The 23,971-nt window shown below is 36.2% G+C and overlaps 2 protein-coding genes across 2 annotated transcripts in view; both read right to left on the reverse strand.

The window, feature by feature from the left end:
• Positions 1 to 23,971, reverse strand: part of RP1 (RP1 axonemal microtubule associated) — a 209,716-nt gene that overhangs the window by 162,814 nt on the left and 22,931 nt on the right. Inside the window, exons 2-3 of the mRNA XM_075744095.1 lie at positions 17,767 to 18,417; positions 16,159 to 16,330 (exon numbers count right to left, since the gene is read on the reverse strand). Of these exons, the coding sequence (XP_075600210.1) occupies positions 16,159 to 16,330; positions 17,767 to 18,405 (811 nt within the window). The 5' untranslated portion in view covers positions 18,406 to 18,417. The remainder of the gene's footprint in view (positions 1 to 16,158; positions 16,331 to 17,766; positions 18,418 to 23,971) is intronic.
• On the reverse strand, positions 6,679 to 13,960 carry LOC142600815 (oxygen-regulated protein 1-like). The gene is made up of 4 exons (XM_075747175.1): positions 13,882 to 13,960; positions 10,845 to 12,296; positions 7,590 to 10,238; positions 6,679 to 7,526 (listed from the first exon to the last, which is right to left on the reverse strand). Exons 1-4 carry the CDS (start codon positions 13,958 to 13,960, stop codon positions 6,679 to 6,681), a joined length of 5,028 nt encoding a protein of 1,675 aa, XP_075603290.1.

Here is a 23,971-nt window from a genome sequence, read left to right on the forward strand (position 1 = left end):
GAAGCCCCTGTCATCTCATGACTCATCTATGCTATACATTTTACCTGTAGTACTGACTTATCCCTCCATCACAGTATCTTTGATCCTGTCTGCTCTGGCTAAAACACTAAGAAATAATATAGCAATGATGAGTGAGCTCATCATGATATGATGAATGTTGTGTTTATTGACTATTTGAGATGCTTAAAATAGATCTATGGGTCTTAAACCCCAGGCAATAAGCTATCCTGCAGTTCTGTTGTGAGGTTCAGCGAAAGCACTTTTGTTTTGAGTGTCACTCAGTATTTTCAGTGCTAGCCATGGGCATTTTCTTAAAGGAGTCAGTGTATGTTGACCAGGTTGCATACACAGAATTATGCTGCAGCAGAATATTATTTGAGGACTAGTGAAACCAGTGATTTGAGGAATTTGCATTTAGTTTTATGTGGCATTGTGGAAAAAATAAGGTAGGATTCATATCTTTACTTGCTCATGTTTAGCCATGTCAAAAAAAAAAAAAAGAAAGGAATTTTAAGAAATTAATAATTAGGCTGACCTAGGCATGGTGGATGTCAGTATCTTTCTATTTAGGAAACAAACGAGTTGAGAATATATGTCCTCCCTACCACTTAGCAGTTATGTTTGAATAATTAATACTGCTTTTAATAAAAGGCAGTAAACAAGGCACAGTAAAGGCACATTATGAAATCTAACATATTAATGATACTTGATGATAGATTTTATAAGTCTTGTTTGTGTCTTGCTATAACCATGGGGCTATACCTATTGAGGAAATTTTCACTTCTCTGTGGCCATTGTGCTTTGTGTGTAAAACACACATTCATTGGGAAATGCAGTATTGTAGAATCAGTAACTATTAAACTAGACATTCTCTCCCATACTTTGAGGGGAGAGACAGGGAGGCATTAACATAATACTTGGTTCATCTTTGAGGACAAACCTCAAGACCTTGAAATTCCACAGTAGTGTTCTGACATCTACTTATTTGTTTGGAAAATGCTTGTAGGTCATGACCTGAGTAGAAAGCGTGAAAATTTTAAAAGACAGAGACAGAATCTGAGAGAAGTCATATTGTTTAAAAGCGGGCACCTAAAATATATTATTATGAGAAATTTGGAATATATACCACTACTCAATTTTAAAGAGATACTTTTAAAGCAGCACTTTTCTGAAACTACTGTGAATGTGCTGCCATAGTACTAATGCTTCCTAAGTAATTATATTGTCATTATTCAATAATAAATTGCCAAACAGCTACCCTTACCAACAGGTTAAACTTCCTCATTACAAGAATTGTCATATCCTGAACACATTAAACTGAAAGAATAGGGAAAAAATAATAACTGTAAGACCTGAGGAGGAGAAGTAACCTGCTGAATCACATTTTCCAACATCAGAGCAGCGTGACCCGTCTCAAAAGTTACTGTAATCTGCTTTTTCCACAGCTGAAGTTAGCTTGCTCTTTTTATTGCAAAGGGGGCTCTTTACCCTATCCAAAGCAGTGTCTGCTCCAACTTTCTGTGAGCCATGACTGATGACAGGTGACCATATAATCCTCCATGTTAATCTCACTTATAACTGAGAAATTAGCATATGCAGACAACATCTGTGTCACTCTTTGTAGGTGTACCTAACCTCTGGTTTTAATTTAGTTTATTAAGGCAAGAAAATTGCATTAAATAGTCTTATTCTTACAGTGGATTAACATGGTAATCAGACTAATGATGTTTCGTAACATCAGTGCTATAAAAGTGATTAGTTTAATAATGATAATTTAAACAATTAAATGGTCTTGTTTTCTTCTCACATCCTTAGAAATAAATGCCTTAAGCATTTCAGAAATGGAAACCAAGAAATGATACCAAAATATTGCTTCTATACACTGAAATTGAGGAGCCTAACATTTCTGAGAAATCAGTCATTTCTTGTTAGTTTTTTTGTTATATACACTTTTAGATATGCGAACCCATGTCATCCAGCTTTCTATATATCACACTAGAAATAGTGGTTACTATAGATCACTGTGTGCCATAGCTTCTTCTCCAATACTCTGTTTTCAGTTTCTTGGAGCCTTTCCAGTTAATAGTTTCCAGTGTTCACCTCTACCCATATGCGAATATTCACTGCAAAGTCAGTAGAAGATGTTTGACCATTTTTTTCAGGTCAAGGGTAGTAAAGATACCCACTAAATTCTCTATTATGTAACTGGTGTATATATATAAGCCTGTCATGCGCTGGCAATGACATATTTGAAAATTTAATTGTGAGATATTGTTGAAAGTAAAAATGGAGAGGAAAAAACCCAGAAAATACTGTATTTAGAATAAATGCTAGTCTTGACAGTTATTGAATAATATTTTTGTATTATTAATATTTTTAATCCCTCAATATTTATATCGGTTCACAATAAAATTAGTCCAGAATGCCTTTGATTTAAAAATAGCAAATTTTCAAAACTAAGGGAAGAGGTTAATGAAATAAATTTAACTGAAATAGCAAAGGAAAATTTAAAAAAAAAAAGTAAAAATATTATTTAACCATACACATTAAAAGAAAATAAGCAAAGGACTATGTACAGTATGTGCTGAATTTGAGAACACAAACTAAGTATGCCTTCGTAATAAAGTGAATACTGCTTATTTTTTTCCTTTTTTATTTTTTTTTTCTCCCCCCCCCCTTTTTTTTTTTTTTTTTTAATAAGAACAGTAACATACAGTGATTGGGAAATGTCAGCACTGTTGACAAGGATGTGTTATGGAATGGGAAATTTAAAATGGAAAATCAGAATGGGATGAAGAGTGCATGGAGTTACTAAATCCCATGTATCTTACACCAGTGCAATACTAGGTAACGTTTTTGACCAAATTTTAAGTGAACAGACAGTTATCTCCAGATATATACAGCTCAAGAGAAAAAAAGATTATTAGCATCATTTTACTGCAGATACATGGCACGAAGTGTCCAGACTTGCATTGTTCAAGTACCAAATCTCCTTCATGATGATGATAATTCTTTGTAGACAAGAAAATTACAGTAGCTGTAATCTATCCAAGCATTATATGAGAAATTAGTAGCTAAAATAGAGAAATGGATTAGTGCAAGACTGTAGAGTAACTAACTAACTAAATGGGAAATTATACATATTTGCAGAAATTAGAAGTATTAATTTATAGGGATACTGGTGTTGGAATTTATCTAGATTTCATATTTTCATCAATACACTGCATAAAGCAGGTATTTCTGTAACACAGTTGCTAAGAATTGTCAAAGTATAAGAGGATCAGAAAATCCAGACTACTAGAAAAGGGATAATATATAACAGCATAAAGTACAAGGAAATGCATTTTAAAAATACTACCAAAACTTAATGCCATGAATTGGGAATTTATCACTTAAAAAAATAGAGAAAGGATTGAGCCATTGATGTGACTGTAAGATGCACCAGGAAAGTGTTTTCTAAGTAGAGAAATTTTGTTGTCAGTGTCCCAGAGTTCAGAGAGACAATATTTTAAATACTGCATAAAGTTCTGGCAACCGTATTAAATATATATATATATACACACACACACACATATTTATATATAAACTAGAAAAGGTCCTGAGAGAGACAACCATTATGATTAGAGGAAATATACAGAAAATGTTTATGTAGGAGAAAAAGTTAAGAGAATGTCTGATTTTATTGATACATATCAAGGACAAAAAAGACATATCTAAGTAAATGACAACGATGGCTTTGGGACACATGTATATAAACTAACCATGTCTAGGCTTAGGATAGAAATTAGAAAACAGTGAAGACAGACATCAGAGGAAGGACTCAAGCTCTAGAACATCCCTCCAGTGGAAGCTGTAATGACTATAGATAATGTTTTTAAATGGGATTTAGTAATTAAACAGAATTACTTACCTAATTGTGTGGTTTCTTTCTAGCAGGAGGCTAAACTAGATAAATGGAAACTTCCTGGAACTGTGATCTATATGTTAAGTTGGCTGTTTCTTTTTTGATAATGACAAGACAAAACCTGAATTCCTTCTAGAAGAATGGCATGATCTATATAAAGTCCTTGAATGCCTGCTGAATTGTTTTCTATCCTGTTCTTTACACATTATTTAATATGCTTGTCACTTCCAAGTATATTTTATCCTGGCTTGTTCAGAAAGACTCTATGCCTTTTGCAGTTAATTTGCAGAGTTAGGCTACCTATACAAAGTAGCTCATATTGCTCCTCATGGCGTTTTCCCCTTTGTCAATCAGTACGTTGTTCTAGTCACCAGCATTATGAGGTTTCCTCTTCAGCCTTCTCGCAATCTTACCTAATGAAAGCAATTTTGTTTTATCTGCATATCTCAGCCACTTAGTATTCTATATCCTCCTTGAACCATTAATGAATATATAAACCCTATGACAGTATGGTACATCTCACTGTCAACCTTTTGTCCTGCTCTGAGGCGACCATTTTATTCCTTCTCTTTCAGTTTAACATACTCAAATCAGAAGCAAGTCCTGCAGTTAATATAACAATCGTTTCACCACTTGCTGTGGTCTCTGCTAATTGTAACCTCCAGGCAGTACCTCACATCTCACCTTCTGAGTGCTTAGTTTGCTCAGTAACCCTATAATAAGCATCTGATTAAAGGTTCTTGAACCTTGATCTGAAAAAGTTAAGGTGCTGTGAATGCAGCACAGGGTGCTGTGAATTCAGCAGAAAGACTGCAAGTGATGGAGAAATACATATAGCTGTTAATTTGCCTGTCTAATACTTAGATATTTTTTACAACATAGAAGCCTGGTACTCAGAATGCTATATGGCATTTAGTAGGATTCTAGTAATTTCAAGCTTCATTTTCCAAACATAGGTTTTATTTCTGTATTGACTTGTAAAAGGATGAAAAAATACCATTGAGACTCTTCATCTGGAGCAGTTCTAAAACATGCAAAGGAGGATGCCAAAAATGTGGAGGTGGAGGGAAGAACATCAGAAACAAGGTCAGCATAAGAAATAATACACAGCTATTTGGTTTGAAATATATTAGATGATATATGTTGCTTTAGGGTTGTAATGTTAGTTTATTACATTGAATACACTGCTTCAAACACCAGAAAAGTATCCATTATTTATGGGGAAATACATCTGCCACTGGACTCCTAAAAAGAATTGAAGAGTGCTTCTAGGTTTCCTACCTGTACTGCAAACCCCTTTTTCTCCAGATCCAGCTTCTGCTTCCCCTCCATGTGCCTTCTGTCCCACAGGGAGACAGTCAAAGCCTCTGGGCCAAAAGGCATTTGTGTCAGCCTCTAACTAGGTCCCCAGTCTGGATAACCAAAGGATCATGATCCAGGGCTTATTGCATCATGTGCATGCCAATTAGTCTAGGCAGAGCCTCCAAGAGTACAGAATGGCCAAAGTCTCATTCTCTAGCTGAAAAATAGCACTTTCCTTCTTCAGGTATATCTCTGACTTCATTGACATCAAAGCAAGATACTATGCAGTGTTAGGGATTAAAATCTAACCCAAAACCTGAAATACACTGCCTAATCACAATATACATAAAATATTTTCCACTTTTATATTTAAAATCACTTACTGAAAACTGTAAACCATACGTAAGTGCTTACTATGCACACATAATATTTAAAAATGCTGTAAACAGATATCCAAAATAATTCTAATAACAGATTGAAAGATCCTGAAACATATTCCACATGCCTTGGATTCTCATAATACAACATATTTACAAAACAAACAAAAAAAAAAAAAACCAAACCCAAACCAACAAAAAAAACATAAAAAGACATGGACCACTTCTAAAGTACAGAAGTTAAAGAACACACAACTAAAACTTGTAGTGTACGTATAACAATTTTAAGAGTAAGCGGTGCTGCCTCAGAAGGGAATATGGCAAGGGCAGTCAGGAGGTCCATTGACACACAGTCTCCTCTCTCAGTTCCTGTGGAATCCCAGCGGCAATAAATATGCTCCTTTTGTACTGTCCTCTGGGTAAAAGCGGCAAACTTCATTTGGGGTCTGGATTAACCTACATACAGACTGAAAGATCTCTTTACTCACATAAATATTCTGAAGTTGGCCTTCAAAAACTGAAATAGCAATTTGATTAGGTTAATCTGTATGAAATTAACATGACTGCTGTTTCCTACTTTTCATTGTATTACAGCATGTGAGTAGTGTATCCTACTTTGCATTTCAAATTAAATATACCAGTTGATTTTGTTCTGGAAAAAAGTATGTCTACTGAAAGACAATTCTCAAACCCTTTCTCAAATGTCATGAAATATAGGAATCTTATCTTAGAACTCAGGCAAGTATTTTGCATTTCTCTGTTCTAACAAACAGTAGTTGTTTCTCTACAAATGAGATGGTTGGTATATAACTGAATATCTCTGAACAGATAACATTTCAGGGAAAAACTGTTTTTTAACCAAGAAATCACTGTCTTAGAAGAACAGCTTTTCTTCCTATGTTGGTTCCCATAAAAATCTAATTAATTACCTGTATTTCAGCAACGATATACAATTGTGATTTATATTTATCTAGGTTTGGGCAGTATTCACATTGGGAGTTTTACTGGGTGTGGCATTCAGCAGTTTATTTTGTGATTATTTTTTTCTGAAGATACTTTCACTAATCTAATGTTACAGAAATTCCAGCGTCTCTATTACAACTCTTTCTCATCCTTACTATTTCCATTGTCTATTGTACAAAAGCAAACTTCGTTGTCTTCTTCTTCTTTTTCTGTAGGAAAGGCATTTTCAATTTTCAGATCTTCAGAGGCATTACGTTCACTGTTATTTAAAGAAGTGTCACACTTCAGAAATGTTTCAGAATGACAGGTTTCTGTAGGATCTGCCAACATGGGAGAAAATTTTTCTCCAACAATATGACTTAGGCTTATTCTTAGGGCTTGGCATATTTTTGGCTTTCTATTGGGTAGCTCACTGTTTGTGCCTCTCACAAGATCACTGGGTATGTGTTTGGATACATTATTTTGACAATTGCTGACTTCCATGTGTTTTACATTCATATCCTCAATAACGTGTAACTTCCCTAAACTGCTTGTGTCTTTCAGAGTTGAAGATGCAAGTATTCCAAAGTTACTAATAAAATCTAAGGTGTTATTAGCATAAAACCTATTAAAAATATTATTGGCAATCTTATCGATACAGTTACTCTTCAAATTCACATGATTATTTTCATCTGTTATTAAATCTTCACCTAACCATTGTAAATGTTCACTCTTTTTGGCCAAGAAACATGGACCCAGCTGGTTCTCAATATCAGATGCCTTTTGGTAGGCATATCCTCTCTGTTCCTCATTAATTGGTGTTACTGTTACCATCAGTATTGGACAATGTTGGCCACATATAGCATGGAGTTTATCTAGAGAATCTTCTTCCTGAAGAGCACTTCTGTTAGCATTACTAACATTGGTTGGCTGAGACTGTATGGGTTCATCATTTAAAGGTTGTTCCAATGGATGCACCTTGTTATCAGGCAATCTAAATTCTACAGATGTAAAGGCTGGAAAATTGGTATCAGCCTGTGTGGAAAGATGTGTGGAAGTAGAACCTACCATGACCGATGATTTGATCGTTTGTTTGTTCGCTGCAGGAAGGGAAGTGATCTTACCATTGCGGCTAGGTTTGTTTTTTGTACTTAAGTCATCCTGAAACGGGTCTGAATCACTATTATGAGGTATATTGAAGTAGTTGCAAAAACTTTCAGAAGGTTTAGCCATGTCTTCAAGTTCTGAAGAAGAGATTTCATTGAGGACTGGGTACTGATTCAGATTGCCAAAGTGCGAATATGGAACATCATCACTGTTAGTATCAACGACTGTGTCTGTGGATGTTGTTTCCAAATTACCATACATTCCAATCCGTTCAGGTGGTGATCTTCTTATCAAATGATTTTCTTTGAGAAGCCATTTGCCTTTATCTATCAATATTCCTTCACCTTCATTAACTTGTACACTAGGTTGATGCTGCTGCTTTGGAGATTCCCCTGAATGACCATTAATATAACTTGTCTTTTCTCTGTTAAGGGTAGGTTGTGATGTTGGTAAAGAAGTAATTTCTTGTCTCAATGTACTGTCATCTTTGTTTATGTTTACTGGAAATTCTTGTGATGGTAGTGAAGAATGTGACAGTTTCTCTGTAGAACAAGACCTAGGCTCTTGAGAAAAATAAATGGTTTTTTCCACCACTGCAGAATGGAATTCTTCAGTATCCTTTTGAAATACTTTTGACATATAAGGAAATGTTTTGTGAAAGTCAGGCTTAAATGAAGCTTCCGTCTTGCCATAAAGTCGTTCAATAGTTCTTTTTACATAGCCAGTATTATAATGTTTTTCAAGTACTGCTTCCTCCCCACTTTCATTGGTCAAATCACTGGATGCCCTAAAGTTATAATCACTCTCTTCAGTATCTGGTCTGTAATCTGACCAGTCTGAAGTAGCAGGACTTCTTAAACATTTTTTTGATTGAGAAGTATCTGAACACATTTTATTCTCCAGTTCTTCTACTTGCAATTTCTGTTCTCCTTCACTCATACCACATTCTGTAATTTGCTTTGATTCATAACAAAATGATAATGGAGACACTGTAGACAACCTCTCAGAGGTTTCCTCACAAGTGTCTGCATCTTCCTTGTCTTCCTGGACAGAATAATCCTCATTGTTATATTCTACAGAGGTTTCAACAGCTAGTTTCAGTTGGTTATTTGTTTTTTTGTCATTACCTGCTGACCTTGGATCAATTTTCTCATCTTCACTTTTAACAGTAGCAACATGTATAATATCTTTCTCACCTTCTAACTCGGAAATATCATGATCTAAAATATGACTTTTATCATTAGAAGTTACACTATGCACTGTCGAGTTAGGTTCTACTGAAGTTTCTGACTCTTCATTAGTGAATGATGCATCAGTGGTTTTATCTTGAGATTTTTTATATAGGCTATCAGGCATTTCTTCATTTCTTTCAGGTGGCTCTATAGCTGATACAATGCTACAGGTATTCGAATTAGTATTGGCATATTGACCATCTAGCTGTGTTTTGGGAGCACTCAAGTCTAAAGTCTCTGTTTCTCTACAACGATCTTTCTGTATATCAAAACAGTTTTCTAATTCACCAGTCAATTTTAGAGCTTCTTCAGAATTTACACTGTCCTTTGGAATACAAGGCTCAACTGATTTTTCTTTTTCATGCAAATGTATACCATTATGAATTTCACATATGGGTATATTCTCATGGCAATGTGTGGAGTCCTGCTTTTTGAGTTCCCTCCTGAAGTGTAAGAAGTTATTTTCTGTTGACCGTTGAAAATGTGAGAAGGCAGCCTTCAGTTCATCAACTTTTTCTATGACTGTTGTTTGTTTCAGAAATTGTAACTGTGTAAATATTTCAGAACAGCTACAGGTAGTTTTTTGCACATCATCTTTGATTGTCCCAATCAAACTCTCTCCCAGATTCAGTACAAGTAGCCAAGCTAGGAGGACGTTGGAGGAAGAACCAAAAGCTGAAGGAGAAAGATCTGAAAGGCTGCAAGCTTTTCCTGTACATCCACTACGTTCTTTCTGAAGACCAAGCAAAGTTGATTGTAGTTCATGCAGCAACATGCTAGACATGCAGTTATTCTGAACATCAATTGCCACTTTCTCATTGACAATTGCACAATCAACTTGAACAGCAACTTCAGATTTTTTTCTTACACATAGATTTGTATCTTGAATATCAAATTCTGACATGCTTTTATTATTGTCATGTGTTTCATGAAACAAGTTTAGCTTACCATCACGATGAAATTCTGACTTTAGTGAATACTTGGCTGCTTCTACTATAGTTGTATTAGCATGAATCGAAGAGTCAGTTTGGTTTTCACCTGAATCCTTGGCTGATTCTTCTAAAGTTCCCAACTCACAAATAGGCTTCAACGTTTTTCTGGTTAAATTATGTTCAACTAGATGGTTTTTTCCAGTCACATGCACTTTATTTGTGATAAAACTTGTTTCTTTATCTATAGAAGCATCAGTACTTCCTTCAGGAAAATGACAGACATTGCTATTCTCTACATTCCCTTCTTTTTTATTTATAGGGGGTAAGACAGAATTTGGTAACAAGTTTTTCAGCCAAGTTTGGACATAGTTTTCAAGTGAATGCTCAACGACTTCCTCTTCAAAATTCTCTTGTTTTAGAGTCTCTAGTGTAATGGCGCTCTCTGACATGTGTAACTTATTTGCACTTGTACTTAGATTTTTCATCATCCTCTTTTGCTTTTTCTTTGATGACACATTTTCTGAAATATTCTTATCCTTTTCTTTTTCAAAGTTAAGATTCTTTGGCACTTCTGACAATGGCTTTGAAATCACTGATGAGTCAGGTGTCTGTTCTAAAGAACTGGTTGTGAGATATGTGCCTTCTCTTTCAGTACGCAGTGTATCCTGACTGAGTTCAGATTCATTGTTCGAATCAGCTGTCATTAGACCTTCTTCACTCTTTGCAGATGAAACAATACTATTTTTTTTTCCTGAATTCAGTTTTACCTTGACCAACTTGTTCTTTTTTCTTGTTTTTTTATTAGATGATAATCCATTTTGTTCCACTGAATCCTGGTGATAGAACTCTTCAGGACATATGCTTTTGCCTGAATTGACAGATTCATCACTGTTTTTTACAAAAAATTCCATTCCTTTTTTCTGAGATATTTCAGAATAATTATCCATAGTCTCTGTTGTAGAATCCTGTGTGGTTTTGCTTGTGGTATGTATTCCCTCGCTTTTAATTATCCCTGAAATTTCTTTATCTTTTTTATTTTCATGTGTACCTTGCTCTAGAGAGTTAGATGATTTTCTTTTCTTCTTCTTCTTGGTGAGGGAAGATGCAGATTGGCTGTCATCAATGAGATGTGTTGCCATTGTGGATCCTGTCCTGATGCTGCTTTGATTCTCACTTTCAGTAACAGTAGGAAAGAATCCATTTGTTGGATTTCTTTTCTCAGTAGGAGCTTTACTACATGGAGATACCATCGTCTTCATCTGGCTATGTCCGTGACAGGCTGAATGCACTGAATCTTGAGAAATAGGTAATAAATCAGTAGCTTTGCATTTTGCTCCTTCTTTTGACTGACATAATTCTGAATATCTAATGAAAGAACTCAGTGATCTTTTGATTTGTTTAATATCACATGACTCATGAATGTGGTCTGCTGAGCCTGGCCTAGCCGCCTGGTAAATTTTTGGTGATGGTATGAAACCACTGATGTTAGCTTTGCAGGTTGATACTAACCTATTATATGTACCTTGTTCCACAACTGATTTCTCTAATATATTCTGTACCAATTCATCCTCGTCAGGCACTTCTAATGTCTCCCTATTTGTGGTTTCTATTAAATCTTCACTTTTGTGGCTTACTTTAAAAAGCATTTCTTCTTTTATATTCTCTGAAGAAAGCTTCAATAAATCATTGTCACTTGTCTCACTAAACTTTGGATTACTGACACTTGATTTTTTTCTGCTTGAATGAGCTACCATGCAATACTCAGATTTATTTTCTCTGTTCTGTATTTCCTCGGTATAGGAAAACTGTCCTATTGTCTTCTCCTGGACCTCTTTCTCAGATACCAAGGTGACACTTTCAACTACTGCTTTCTTTTGTCTAACACGTCTTGGCCCAGGGGTGGGAGGCCTATAAAAGCGAGGCCTCATATTATCCTCAGGCACATTGTTTATATCTAGATCTGCAGAACTGTTCTTACAGATATTACAATCAGCAGTTTTTAAACCAGACTCTGATTCTTTGTCTGACACTGCTGCATTGAAATCCTGTAATGAGTCTCCCTCTTCTTTATTGTAGCTCTTCAAAAATGTAGCATCTTTTGGTTTTATACATTCTGATACATTTACATCGGATAAGCAGTCTTCTGCATGCATTGCAGAACTGCAAATGGCGATATTTTTGTCATCAGAAAGGCCAGCACGACTTACAGTGGTTGTCCATTTAATAGTTTCTTCCTCTTTAATTTTGAATCGAACTTTCATTTCCACTGTGATACTGCCATCTTGATTAAGGTGAACAGATTTCTCAATGTCATCTTCATACTGTGCCACAGATAATTCTTCACCAGTAACTGACTGATTTCCTCCTATATCATTTTGACTGTCAGGAACATAGGAAGAATCTGAGTTGTTATCATTTGAGTTGTTATCATTGCTGGACCCTTTATCAGAAGAAACTGAGAATATCTGAGATCTTGAGCTAGAGCCCACTTCAGCTCTCGCTACCAATAATTATGTTGAAAGAACCCAAATTCATTCAGTAGGTGGACAGTAGAGCAGACAAATATCATGTATAAGGATCCAGATGATGAGACAGCAGATAGGCAGCAAAGGAAGAGGAAAGAAGAAAGGAGAAAAATTAGTACAAAAGAAGCTAATGAAGTGTGTTTATTTTACCAGGGCATTAGAAAGTAATGAGAAAAACGTGGCTAATCTTTCTGTTCATTTTAAGAAGTTGTTAGAGAGACAAATATAACCAATTTTAAATAAAGAATGAAGCATTTAACTACTTTTCCATTTAATATTATTTTGCAACGAGTTCTTTCTAATGCCAGAGCTATAGCCGTATTTGAAGCTCCAAAGCCTAAAGAAGTACTAAATGCTCTCATTTTATACTTAGTTGGGGGATGAGGTTTCCTTGAACCTTTCAAGGGATTCACAGGCCCTCACTTCTTTGGGCTTCAAGCTACCAACTTTACTTCTTCATGCCTTAGTAATCATTAATATATCATTTCCTATTAGTTCTTACAATTAGTGCTAAAATGTGTCAGTCAAGATGAACATATGTCTCCCTGGGCTTAATCCAACAATCTACGGCATTTGAGTAATTACTGTGAGTAGTCACTGACATGTGAATAAAGGGTTGAGATCCGATCCCCTGGACGAACCTCTACAGAGAAGTAAACACTGAACCACTTGAACATCTTATATAATCTGAATTTAACATTCTGATATTTTATGCTACTATTCTGTAGATGATGATGCAAAACTCAGTAAAGCCAATGAGAATACATCCAGACTTCAATGAGTTTTGAGTATGGCCCAATATGTGTTTGCATATACATTAAATATTCCCAAAATATGTTTTGATTACTCTGTGATAACTTGGCTTTTAAAGAAAATTATCTCTCATCTCTCTCTAGCAGTTGTCACTGAAGAGGTGAGAGATAAAAGAACATAAGATAAAAATAGTTTTGCTGTCTTCCAAAAATTTTTGTATGTGCGAGGCAAACAGCGCATGTACACCCACACAAAGACATCCACAACTGCTACTGGTAGCTAAATATATAGGAGCCACCATTTAATAGAAAGGTTTCATTTGCAGGAAGGTATTTTAATACATGTAATATTAACTTACCTACATTGCTTGGATTTAACCTTTTTTTTTTTTTTTTTAGCTCAGGTGAGTCACAAATCTCCTTATATCAAGACTTTCACAGTTAACATATTACTATTATAGATACGTGTCTATAATTTCAAGCAGAGTGCCTTGCAAGTTTCCCAGGCATATTCTTTACCATGAACTCAATCAGAAATAAAAGTTTGTACTAACTCTGCTAACACAGACCAGACCTTACACTTCCCAAAGTAAAAATCTCACCTTTTCTGTCTCGGGAAATGGAATTGGAAGAAAGTGCCTGAAATTTGATTTTCCAGGCTCTCACATCATCGGTGATGTCTCCTACACAGGATACTTTTGAATGTCTCAGGTTGAAGACAAAAAGAGGGTTGTTTTTTTTCTATTGCTTTCTGTAATTTCTGTTTATTAAGGATTAGAAGAAGGAGCTTAGATTCTCAGCTACTCACATTTTCTACCATTGCAAGGCTTAATCTCTGGCTCAAAGCAAAGTTTGGGTAGGATTTTTTGTTTCTGCAGAACTTTCATTCTCAAAATGTTCCTATTCATCCTCTCTTGACTCATTAGTTATGCTCTGCAAACAGCTCTCAAACTGTGCAAGTCAGAGAACATGAAGGTTGAGAACAACTGAAAAGAATAGTTTGGTGCGGACATCATAAACTGTGAGGGATGGATGTGGAAGAAACTCCTTCAAATAAATGGAAGTCAAGCGTCTTATTTATCAATATGTGCTCCATGACACAGTCAAGATTGCCATGGAAAATCTCAGTACAGAAACAATTGTTCCCTGGGCTCTCCAGTACAGCATGCAGCTCTATCAAGAGTACAAAATAACTCTGGATTAAATAAGTTTCCCCCTAGACAGTACCTCTGCCCTTGTGTTGGGTTTGCGTGGCAAGGTTTTGGTAGCAGGGGGGGGGTCTACAGGGGTGGCTTCTGTGAGAAGCTGCCAGAAGCTTCCCCTGTGTCTGACAGAGCCAGTGCCAGCCAGCTCCAAGACGGACCCGCCGCTGGCCAAGGCCAAGCCAATCAGCGCCTCTGTGATAACATATTTAAGAAAGAGAAAAACAGTTGGAGAGAGCTTTTGCAGCCAGAGAGAGGAGTGAGAAGATGTAAGAACATCTGCAGACACCAAGGTCAGTGAAGAAGGAGGGGCAGGAGGTGCTCCAGGTGCCGGAGCAGAGATTCCCCTGCAGCCCGTGGTGAAGACCATGGTGAAGCAGGCTGTCCCCCTGCAGCCCATGGAGGAAGGATGAGGGGGCGTAGAGATTCCACCTGCAGCCCATGGAGGACCCCACGCCAGAGCAGGTGGAGACACCTGAAGGAGGCTGTGGCCCGTGGGCAGCCCGCGCTGGAGCAAGTTCCCCGCAGGACCTGTGGCCCCATGGGGGACCCACGCTGGAGCAGTCTGCTCCTGAAGGTCTGCACCCCGTGGAGGACCCACGCTGGAGCAGTTCGTGAAGGACTGTCTCCCGTGAGAGGGTCTCCATGTTGGAGCAGGGGAACGATGAGAGGAGTCCTCCCCCTGAGGATGAAGAAGCAGCAGAAACAACGTGTGATGAACTGACCGTAACCCCCACTCCCCGTCCGCCTGTGCTGCTGAGGGGGTCGGAGGTTGAAGCCGGGAGTGAAGTTGAGCCCGGGAAGATGGGAGGGGTGGGGAGAGGTGTTTTAAGATTTGGTTTTATTTCTCATTCCTCTACTCTGTTTTGCTTAGTAATAAATTAGATGAATTCCCTCTCTAAGTTCGGTCTGTTTTGCTCATGACAATAATTAGTGAGTGATCTCTCCCTGTCCTTATCTTGACCCACAAGCTTTTCGTTACACCTTTTCTCCCCTGTCTAGTGAAGGAGGGGAGTGATAGAGCGGCTCTGGTGGGCACCTGGCCCTCAGCCAGGGTCAACCCACCACAGCCCTACAGGATGCTCTAATGCTGAGGATTCCCACATGACCCAAAGCTCTGGTACCACAGCATTTTTTCCCCTCAATCTCAGGCTATTCAGTTAGCCTGGCTTTTCTCCAACAGCTCCTCATGTTCTTGATCATCCACTGGCCAGTGCACACTCTTACTGACCTTGTCAGTGGCACAACTGCATGAGTAACCAAAGGGAAAGTACATATTTATGTATCCAAAAAACATATATCACAGCCATGAGAAAGGATGACACTCTGTTTAGACAAAAGCACCTTCAAAAATATGATGAATTTGTGAGTGGATGGGTGCTATACTGTTTTTCCTGCTTATGTGGAGCATGGGACATGGAAAAAAGCAAAAGTCATGACAATGACAAGTCTAACATCCACTTGCTAAGGTGAGTTCTGAAAACTGCACAAAAGTTTTGCTCAAGAAGTTCAGCCAGTTCAGAGCCTAAAGTAGCCTGTGCTTTCTCTTTTACCACTGTTGTTATTAACTGTGGCACCAAAATTTAATAACAATGATGATCAAGTGAAGTAAACAAAATATACTTATAGATTTGCATCCATGTTCTAAATAAGTCTGAAAAATAATATGCATACTAGCTGAGTACTTAACAGAAACTTACATTTTTAAAAGAACATTAACACTTTGATTTTTCTTATGCTTATAGAGGAGTCAGAGCAGATGATAGAAAGCTTCAACTGGCCTTTTTGAATATCCTTGATCCTAGTAAGATTGTCACGGTTTATGTCTTCTGTTGAGATAAATAAACCAATTAATAAAATGCAAATTAATTCAAAGAACTTACTATTTTCACTTTCTGACTTGGCATTTGCTTTCGGGTACACACGATTTGCAATTGCAAGCAATTTAGCAGGCCGTGAATACCCAAGAGAATCATAATTGCTTGGTTTAAAAGGCTCTCTCCCTGCCGCGACTACAGCTCCAGAGCACAATATCAGGGCCTGAAGATTAGGAACCTGGGGAGAAAAAAAAAAAAAGTAACATTAAATTCTGTGCCTTAGTAACAGCAAAAAATAATGTGAGAGATTTATCCCTTTCATGCTTTAATATCTTCACTTCTTAGTCTCTACATTAGTTTGCAGCAGGCTATTAAATATGTATCATCGCACAGAATTAATTTTTCAGTTCCTGTAAGGCAATTCCTATCTCTGTGAGGGTATGTCTTGTTATATAAATATATTAGAAAAAGACTTCAAGAGGCAACTTGGATCCAGATCAAAATTTTCATATAATTTAAGTGTTTGCATATTTAATTTTGTTTCATCATTGCACAGCGACTGTTCATAGCCATGAAATAAGAATATGCATTTGGAGGTAGATATACATATGAACATGTATTTGGAGGAAGAAAGGAGAAATTCAGAATACACCATGAGTACTTGACCTGTACTACCACACAGGAATAGGACAGAATCACAGAGCAGTATAGGTTGGAAAAGACCTCTGGAGGTCACGTAGTCTAACCCTCTACTCAAAGCAGGTCTGACTGGATCAAGATGCTCAGAACCTTGTCCAACAGTTTTGAATTTATGTTCCAAAATATATTGCACGATAAGGCTTACAAACAGCACTTCACTGGTATTACATATAATGACTTATACACTGGTATTACATATTATGAATATTACATATTCATATTACAGGTGATATGGAAAATTTCCCAACCTATTACAGAATTCCACCAAATGGAGATTGGAACACAAGATTTCCCTTGAACTCTTGGAGCTCTGCATCGAATTACCTGTCTAGATATGCGTTAGGTATAATCACAAGTGCTTTTCTGTGGTTAAACAACACACAGATAAAACAGTGAGATAAAATTATTTAAAACAGCATGTGGGATGAAAATCAGGATTATTAGTGCTGCATTATCTGGGTTTAGAGGTACAAAACCTGGTCCATGGTTTGAAAACTATAATAGACAACCAGGTGTCACAGTTCTAAGTTATTAATGGCAAACCACTCTGCATTTGTGTAATGATAAAATATGTGTGGCTATTAGAAGCTACTTACACATTTTTAAAACATTAAAAATCACAGACAAACAGCATGAAGACTCAAGGAAATTTCTGTGTAAATGGTTAAAATATAGAATTGAAAGCATGCCTGAAACAGGCCTGAGTAAGAAAAAGAAAAGTATTTTTTCATGATGACTTAAAGTAAAATGTCCTCACTTGCTTCTCTCTGATCACAAGATTCCAGTATATTTCCTCCAAGCTAGTAGCCTTTCTGAAGGTGAAAAGGCATAGAAGGGAAACGACTGAAATTCAACACATCAGATCTTACACCAGGCCAACGTCCCAAGCTTATAATTGAAAAAAATCACCTTTTTAATTAAAAATAATCTAGAAACAATCACAGAAAAATTGCCGGTACTCATCTTTATTCTCACCTTTCTGCCATCAGTGGTATATAGTTTCACAACTGGGTATTGCATTAACTCACTCATATAATCCAGAAAGGCCTCAAAGGTTTGTGTATTTTTCTTTCCCAGAACTACGGTGCGCCTGAGTCTTACATCCCCATTTTTGTAAACAAGCATCTTTTTGGGAGTTGTTATTTTGCTTTCTCGATGGCCAAATCCATCTTCATTCTCCCTTGCTAATTGCACAGCTCGACGGCGAGCGCTGACGGGCCTACTGATCTGCCAGGGCAGCGGCTTTTTGCTAGCCTGTTCCAGGTTGATGGGCTTCATTTTCCTCTGATGGGAGCAAATATAAGATTTTCCATCTTCAAGATCCTCCAAATTGGTGATGCTGTGTCTCCCTTTTGGTGTACTAATATTCCTTACTCCAAAGGGTAATGGGACCCGTTTGGATAAACTATCCAGCAAGGCATCAAATGTTTTGTAAGACCGGTTGTTGATGACCATTTTGATCCCATTAAACTGAGGATCTCCACTTTTATAGAAACAGATCCGTTTTGCCACAACAGGTTCAGTAACATTGAAATGGCGCGTGGATAAACTCTGTTCACTCTCAGAGGAGTTTGGCTGATTCACCGAGTAACTAGTTGAAGGTGTTTCACTCATTTTGACAGCAATCTGGAAGAAAGAGGAGATGGATGTAAAATTTTTCTTATGACTAGTAATAATACAGTCTTCGCTTTGAAAGGTGCAGAAAGAGAATTTATAAGAAACCAACAGCAGCAAGTTGTGCCAAAAATTTTTGGATTTAAATGGATCCAAGCTGTTATCTCTAAATTCCACAAAGACTCCAGTACTGTCGGATTAAGTTAGCATAACTCTACTTGCAAATATTCCCAAAACTCTCCAATGCAATATCAAACCTCTTATTATTTTTGTACAAGAGACCTTTCCTTAGAGGAAGGTACTTTGTCAGTCCAGAATGATAACTAGATGTTTTCTTTCTTGAAAATGCAGATAATGACAACGTTTCATATTTAAGATATTAGCAAAATTCTTATTAGGAGAGAGCAACTTGTGCCTAGGCATGAGCCATATTCAGTTCAAAATAACAAAACTGAAAGACAATACAATTCATTCTGATCTCATGTACTGGTTTTATACCAGGGCAAATCCACTGGAATCAGAAAAAAGGCTCCTGATTTACTTCACTGTAAACCATAGCAGAATAAGGCCCAAAACATGTTTTAGAGTTAAGTTGCATCATAGATGGACAGATCATTTGCTTTTCTATTATAAGTTTTATATTTCATGATACATAAACCACTACAACATTTGCATTTATATTGAGAGGAAAAAAACTACTGATCAAATAAGACCTTTTTAATAAGAGAAAAGTCTTTAAATCCTTTCAAAAGACACAAAAATGTCAGGTATTCTTCGATAGAAGTAGCCTTTAAATTGAAACATTTAAATACCCGTCTTTTAAACAATAGATTATTTCTGACAACCATACCCATAGTCATCATGCTTGAAAATAGAGCACTCTCACTACAATCTCCATCTGAATCCAAGCTACACACAGATACTGTAATGACAACCCTTTAAATGAATAAAATCACTTTATCTTAATGATTGGCTTGCTTTGACTGGAACACAGGGTAGAAATGGCTAGTCAACTCTAATCAGCCTCAAGGAAGCAGTTTTAGTAGAGTTCTACTGAAAAGCCTTGTAGTAGTCTAAGGGAACATGTTTGTCATCAAAATATTATAAATTAAACTCTTTGACAATGTCACCTTGATGTAGCTGCCATATTGACTAATGGAACAATCTCTTCTGGCTGCTACATATTTTTCTTAATGAAACTATGGAAAACAATATTTTGACTATGTTACTACTATACATCAGTTCTGAAACTGATAAGAAAACATTGCTATTTTTCAAAACAGTCAAGGTTCAAATAAAGTCAAATTTGACAAGATTTTATCTTACTGTGTTCTTACAGCTTTTCCAATAATGCACTGGTTTCAGTTTGCATGTTTTTTCCTTCACTAAGAGTTAATAATTTTGTTATTTTGAACAATGATCAGAGCATAGGAAGAAATGTCACCTTTTAATACATTATTTATGCTGTAGCTAAAACTGAAAAATAACCAAACAACAGGACTGCACTAGAATGATGTACACACGAAGATTGATTTAGGTAATCACAATTCCATTTAAAATAAAATTTTTAAAAATTTAAATATTTTTAAAATTAACTGTATGCATTTAATTCAGGAATATGCAGGACAAAAGTTTTCAAACCTGGCTGCAGCAATTTATATAACCCAGTCCATGATGGCTAGTGAAATGGCTTACTTTCTGTGGCAGGGAGGAGCTCCAGTTCAACTGAAATCAGTGACAGTTATAGTTGCTCATCTTTTTTGACACATCTATTCATTAGCTGCCTAAATTTTCATTATACTTCTAAACTGAGCAGTTGACAGGTGAATTAAGACTAGGGACACAATCTGAACCAGCCATTTTATGCTTCGTGCGTCATTCTGTTTATATTGATATTCTTAGAGGAAATCCATAAATGCATTTTTATTGCTAGCTGCAACACAAACTTTCCTACTCTCTTTGCAGAGCAGATGTTCTACTCCAATGAAAGTAGCAATGACAGTAGTAAAGTTCTTGAGTGAACTGAATGTCATGTTACCCCATTTAACTGACCAAGAAGACCTGGGCTTGCTAACAGAGTCCAGTCCAGGATCTCCGGGGAAGAGGAGAAAATAGTTAAGATATCATCAATAATGAGCAGAGACAGAAATGAATGGACATAGCTCCTCAGCTACTCTGTACTATGACTTCTCACCCTTTATGAAAATGGAGTGGAATTTCATCTAAATGCATGATTATTCACTCTTACAAAATAGGTGGATTTTCTCATGAGACTACTGATGATAATCGCTTTTAAATTAGCCTCTCAGAAGCTGTTCTGGATATTTGTACTTGTGTAAAACATTCAGCTATGTAAGCATCAACATTTGAAAGAGAAATACAATACATTTTACATAAAGATAATGATTAGACTGAGTCTTGACACTGTGGAAGTAGTGAAATCCAAAATAAAGAGAGAATACACATATAAAGAAAAAAGACAGTTTTCATTGTAAACAGGAAATAATTTGAATTCACAAAAGTAACTTAGAAAAAGATTATTTCCTTAGCAAAACATAAAATGAATTATAAAACAGATAGTTTTGGCAGAGAACTGATAGTTGCATAGCACACCACGTAGAAAAGAACTGATGGTTGCATAGCACACCATGTATGAATACATTCTAGTATTAATTTTAATAGTGGAAATTGCTTATGCATCTTTCAGATACCTTATAAATGCATCTTACAAATAGCAAATATTTCAACAAATGAATAAGCAACATATTTGGAAGTTACTATTTCATACTACAGGTTATCACACTGTAATAGCTTCATTTCATCTTAAACATAGTATTGATTTTCATACTTAAATGATTTTATTCTAAAATTAAGAAATAGCTGATATTATATGATACAGAATGTCTATTAAAATATTTTGGCAATTATAATGTTAAGAATTTTATTCTGCAAGAAAATCAAACAGATTTCAGAATTGAATTCCTTTGCCTGCATTCTGATAAAAAAAAACCCCACTCATTCACGTTTTATGCACAAAGCTGTTAAATTTTATAAAGCCACTAAGTGGAACACTTTGTTCTAAATATATAAGAATATGTCTAATGTCACATAGCTGGTAAATATTGCAAATAATTTCATCATACTCACCCACAGTCACATCCTATGTAAATAAAAGGTTAGCTTGTTTTCAGAGATTTATAAATTGTACATGTGATTGTCTATGCCATATGAAATGAACATCCTCAGTCTTATTCCAAGCATGCTCAGCTAGAAAAGACATCATAATCCATTTGCTTAATCTGAGCTAATGTTAATCACCAGACCAGGTTCACCTCAGGTAGCCATTGTTCAGAGCATTGTCTAATATTTCATTCAGCAAGTCCTCTTATATTATTTTTAAACTCTACTTACCTTTTTAAAATTTCATTTATATAATTTTCTGTTTATTTAGATTGCTCAGGAGACTCACAGAACCACATAAAATAAAAATGTGGCTGGGGAACGTAGGTCATTTAATCTATCTTGTTATCAGTACAGGGTTATCCTCCAAACTAAATTCTTTAGTGATATAAACTTTAAATATGCTAAAATGGAACTTCTACTACTCACTTTCTAAGACTATTTATTAACTATCTCCTGGCATTAATTCTTGCTTTTGTTCAATCATTTAGTCAAGATGATCCTCCTTGTGCTGAAGATTCTCCCATATTTTCTCAATTCAGATATCACAGTGAAAACAGTTTCACAGTTTCTTTCACAACAATCAATAAAACACAACAGTGTGAAGGAGTTTTGTCATCCATGAGATATTCTTCATTTCAACATGTTGGAAAAAGAGCAATGCAACAATTATAAATGTATGATATGGTTTATGAAGAGACAGGATTACTTCTAACTGTAGCTTAGCTATACCACAGAATGTGGTTTTTTTCTTGTTCCAACGGAAATAACTATGTCCCCGGATGGTAACTGTTCCATCTAATTGCTACCAGATGTATAATCTGATTTGGAGCTTCTTTGCTTAATCGGGATTACAGCAAGCTCTTGAAAGTGGCTGTGTAGAATGGTAAGAAAAACACTGCTCAGTAGACACTACCACTGCATGCCAGAATGACTTTTTCACTATTTTCCCTAGAAGAGAGTTAAACATTTGTAGAAGGTTTAAAGTATCATTTCAGTTCCACTTTCGTAAGATGCATAGGCACAATCATTAAATGATAATTTTGCACAGATATTTTGCTATAAACATTGCTTTCTTAAATATTACATTAATATAATTATTTAGGTCCTTAATCTATTTTAGCTAATGTAGTGCTTTTATTCCAGTCAGTATTCTGTGGTTTACACTTGTTCAGAAGATGAACAAGTCCAAATTCTATATGCTATTCTGATGTCTTATAACTTAACCATTTATACAGGACTTTGTATACAATGAATTTTCTTTGAAGTGCAGGATTTAAAATATCATTGCTACCCTCATTAGCTTTCCAGTGCACCCAAAGCCACTTTCGATAACCAGCTAATCCATCTGTAGCTTCCATGTAGCCCTAGAATTTGAGACCCAAGGGATGTCCTTCTGGAGGTCTCTAAGAGACTCCTTCTGGGACCTGGTGAAGATGATAAAGAAGTGTCACCATTTGACAGTGTGGCTGCCCCCTAATTCTCTAAGACTTCAAAAGGCTTACAAAGCTTCTGTCCAGGCATATGTAACTTAAAAGTTCTACTGCATTCCTTCTTGTACTACAAACATTCCATATATTCTGAAAAGATAGAAGAAATCATCAACTTTATAGTAAAAATCACATTGATAGGAATTATGTTTAATTCAGACTTAAAGCTAACAAGCCACAAAAAAAATTATCACAGTCCTATAGCAATCAATATCAACACAAAAGCACTTTTCATCCATTCATGTGAGCAGTTTGTTTAGTATCAGAACTGAGAACTGAAGATGTGCTGAAGATAAACAGGCACGTAATTTAAAAATGAGAATGACAGCAACCCAGAATATTGTAATCCTGCTTGCAATTAAAATAGGACCCTCTTGGTCCTATTTTTTTGTAAGGGTTATTGACTGGTCAATAAGTAAAATTATGACCATATCACTGTGAGGCAGTCGCTAACTTCAGTTCTTGTCTCTCACTGAAAAGAAAAGAGAAAAGCTCTCTTTTGATGGTGAACACAGGGACAGATAAATACAAAGGATCTACTCTAATGACCACAGGCATCAGTGGCAGTTTCCCTTTCAATTCCAAAGAGTGTCCTGTAGGAAGACCGCAGCATAGAGATGGCCAGCTGAAGGTCCAGTGCCTGCGGTTAGCCTGCACCACCATTCCATACAGCAAAAGGCCTAGGTCAAGCACCATAAGCAAATACTTGGCTTGCAGTCCCTGGGCTGAACCAAAGCTCAAGTGGAAGCTTTCAAAGTCAAGAGAAAGTTTCTAACTGGCTCCAAAATTCTTTGTATCAGCCCAAAAAAATACAGCATCAAAATAATTGTAAAAAAATTTTTTTCATTACTCTTTCTAATTTTGATTAATAACTACTCCTTTTCTATGGACTTCAC

This window comes from Balearica regulorum, chromosome 2 (genome assembly GCF_011004875.1).
Source record: "Balearica regulorum gibbericeps isolate bBalReg1 chromosome 2, bBalReg1.pri, whole genome shotgun sequence".
Classification (NCBI taxonomy): Eukaryota; Metazoa; Chordata; class Aves; order Gruiformes; family Gruidae; genus Balearica; species Balearica regulorum.

What these genes read in the sequence shown, in the direction of transcription:
- LOC142600815 (XM_075747175.1), bottom strand. Translation starts at nt 13,960, where the DNA reads ATGAAAGTTCTGCAGAAACAAAAAATCCTACCCAAACTTTGCTTTGAG. An exon ending in GCCTTGCAATGGTAGAAAAT is followed by an intron (nt 12,297 to 13,881) that starts GTGAGTAGCTGA and finishes AATTATTGGTAG; the next exon opens with CGAGAGCTGAAGTGGGCTCT. An exon ending in ATCTAACTCTCTAGAGCAAG is followed by an intron (nt 10,239 to 10,844) that starts GTACACATGAAA and finishes TACACATGTCAG; the next exon opens with AGAGCGCCATTACACTAGAG.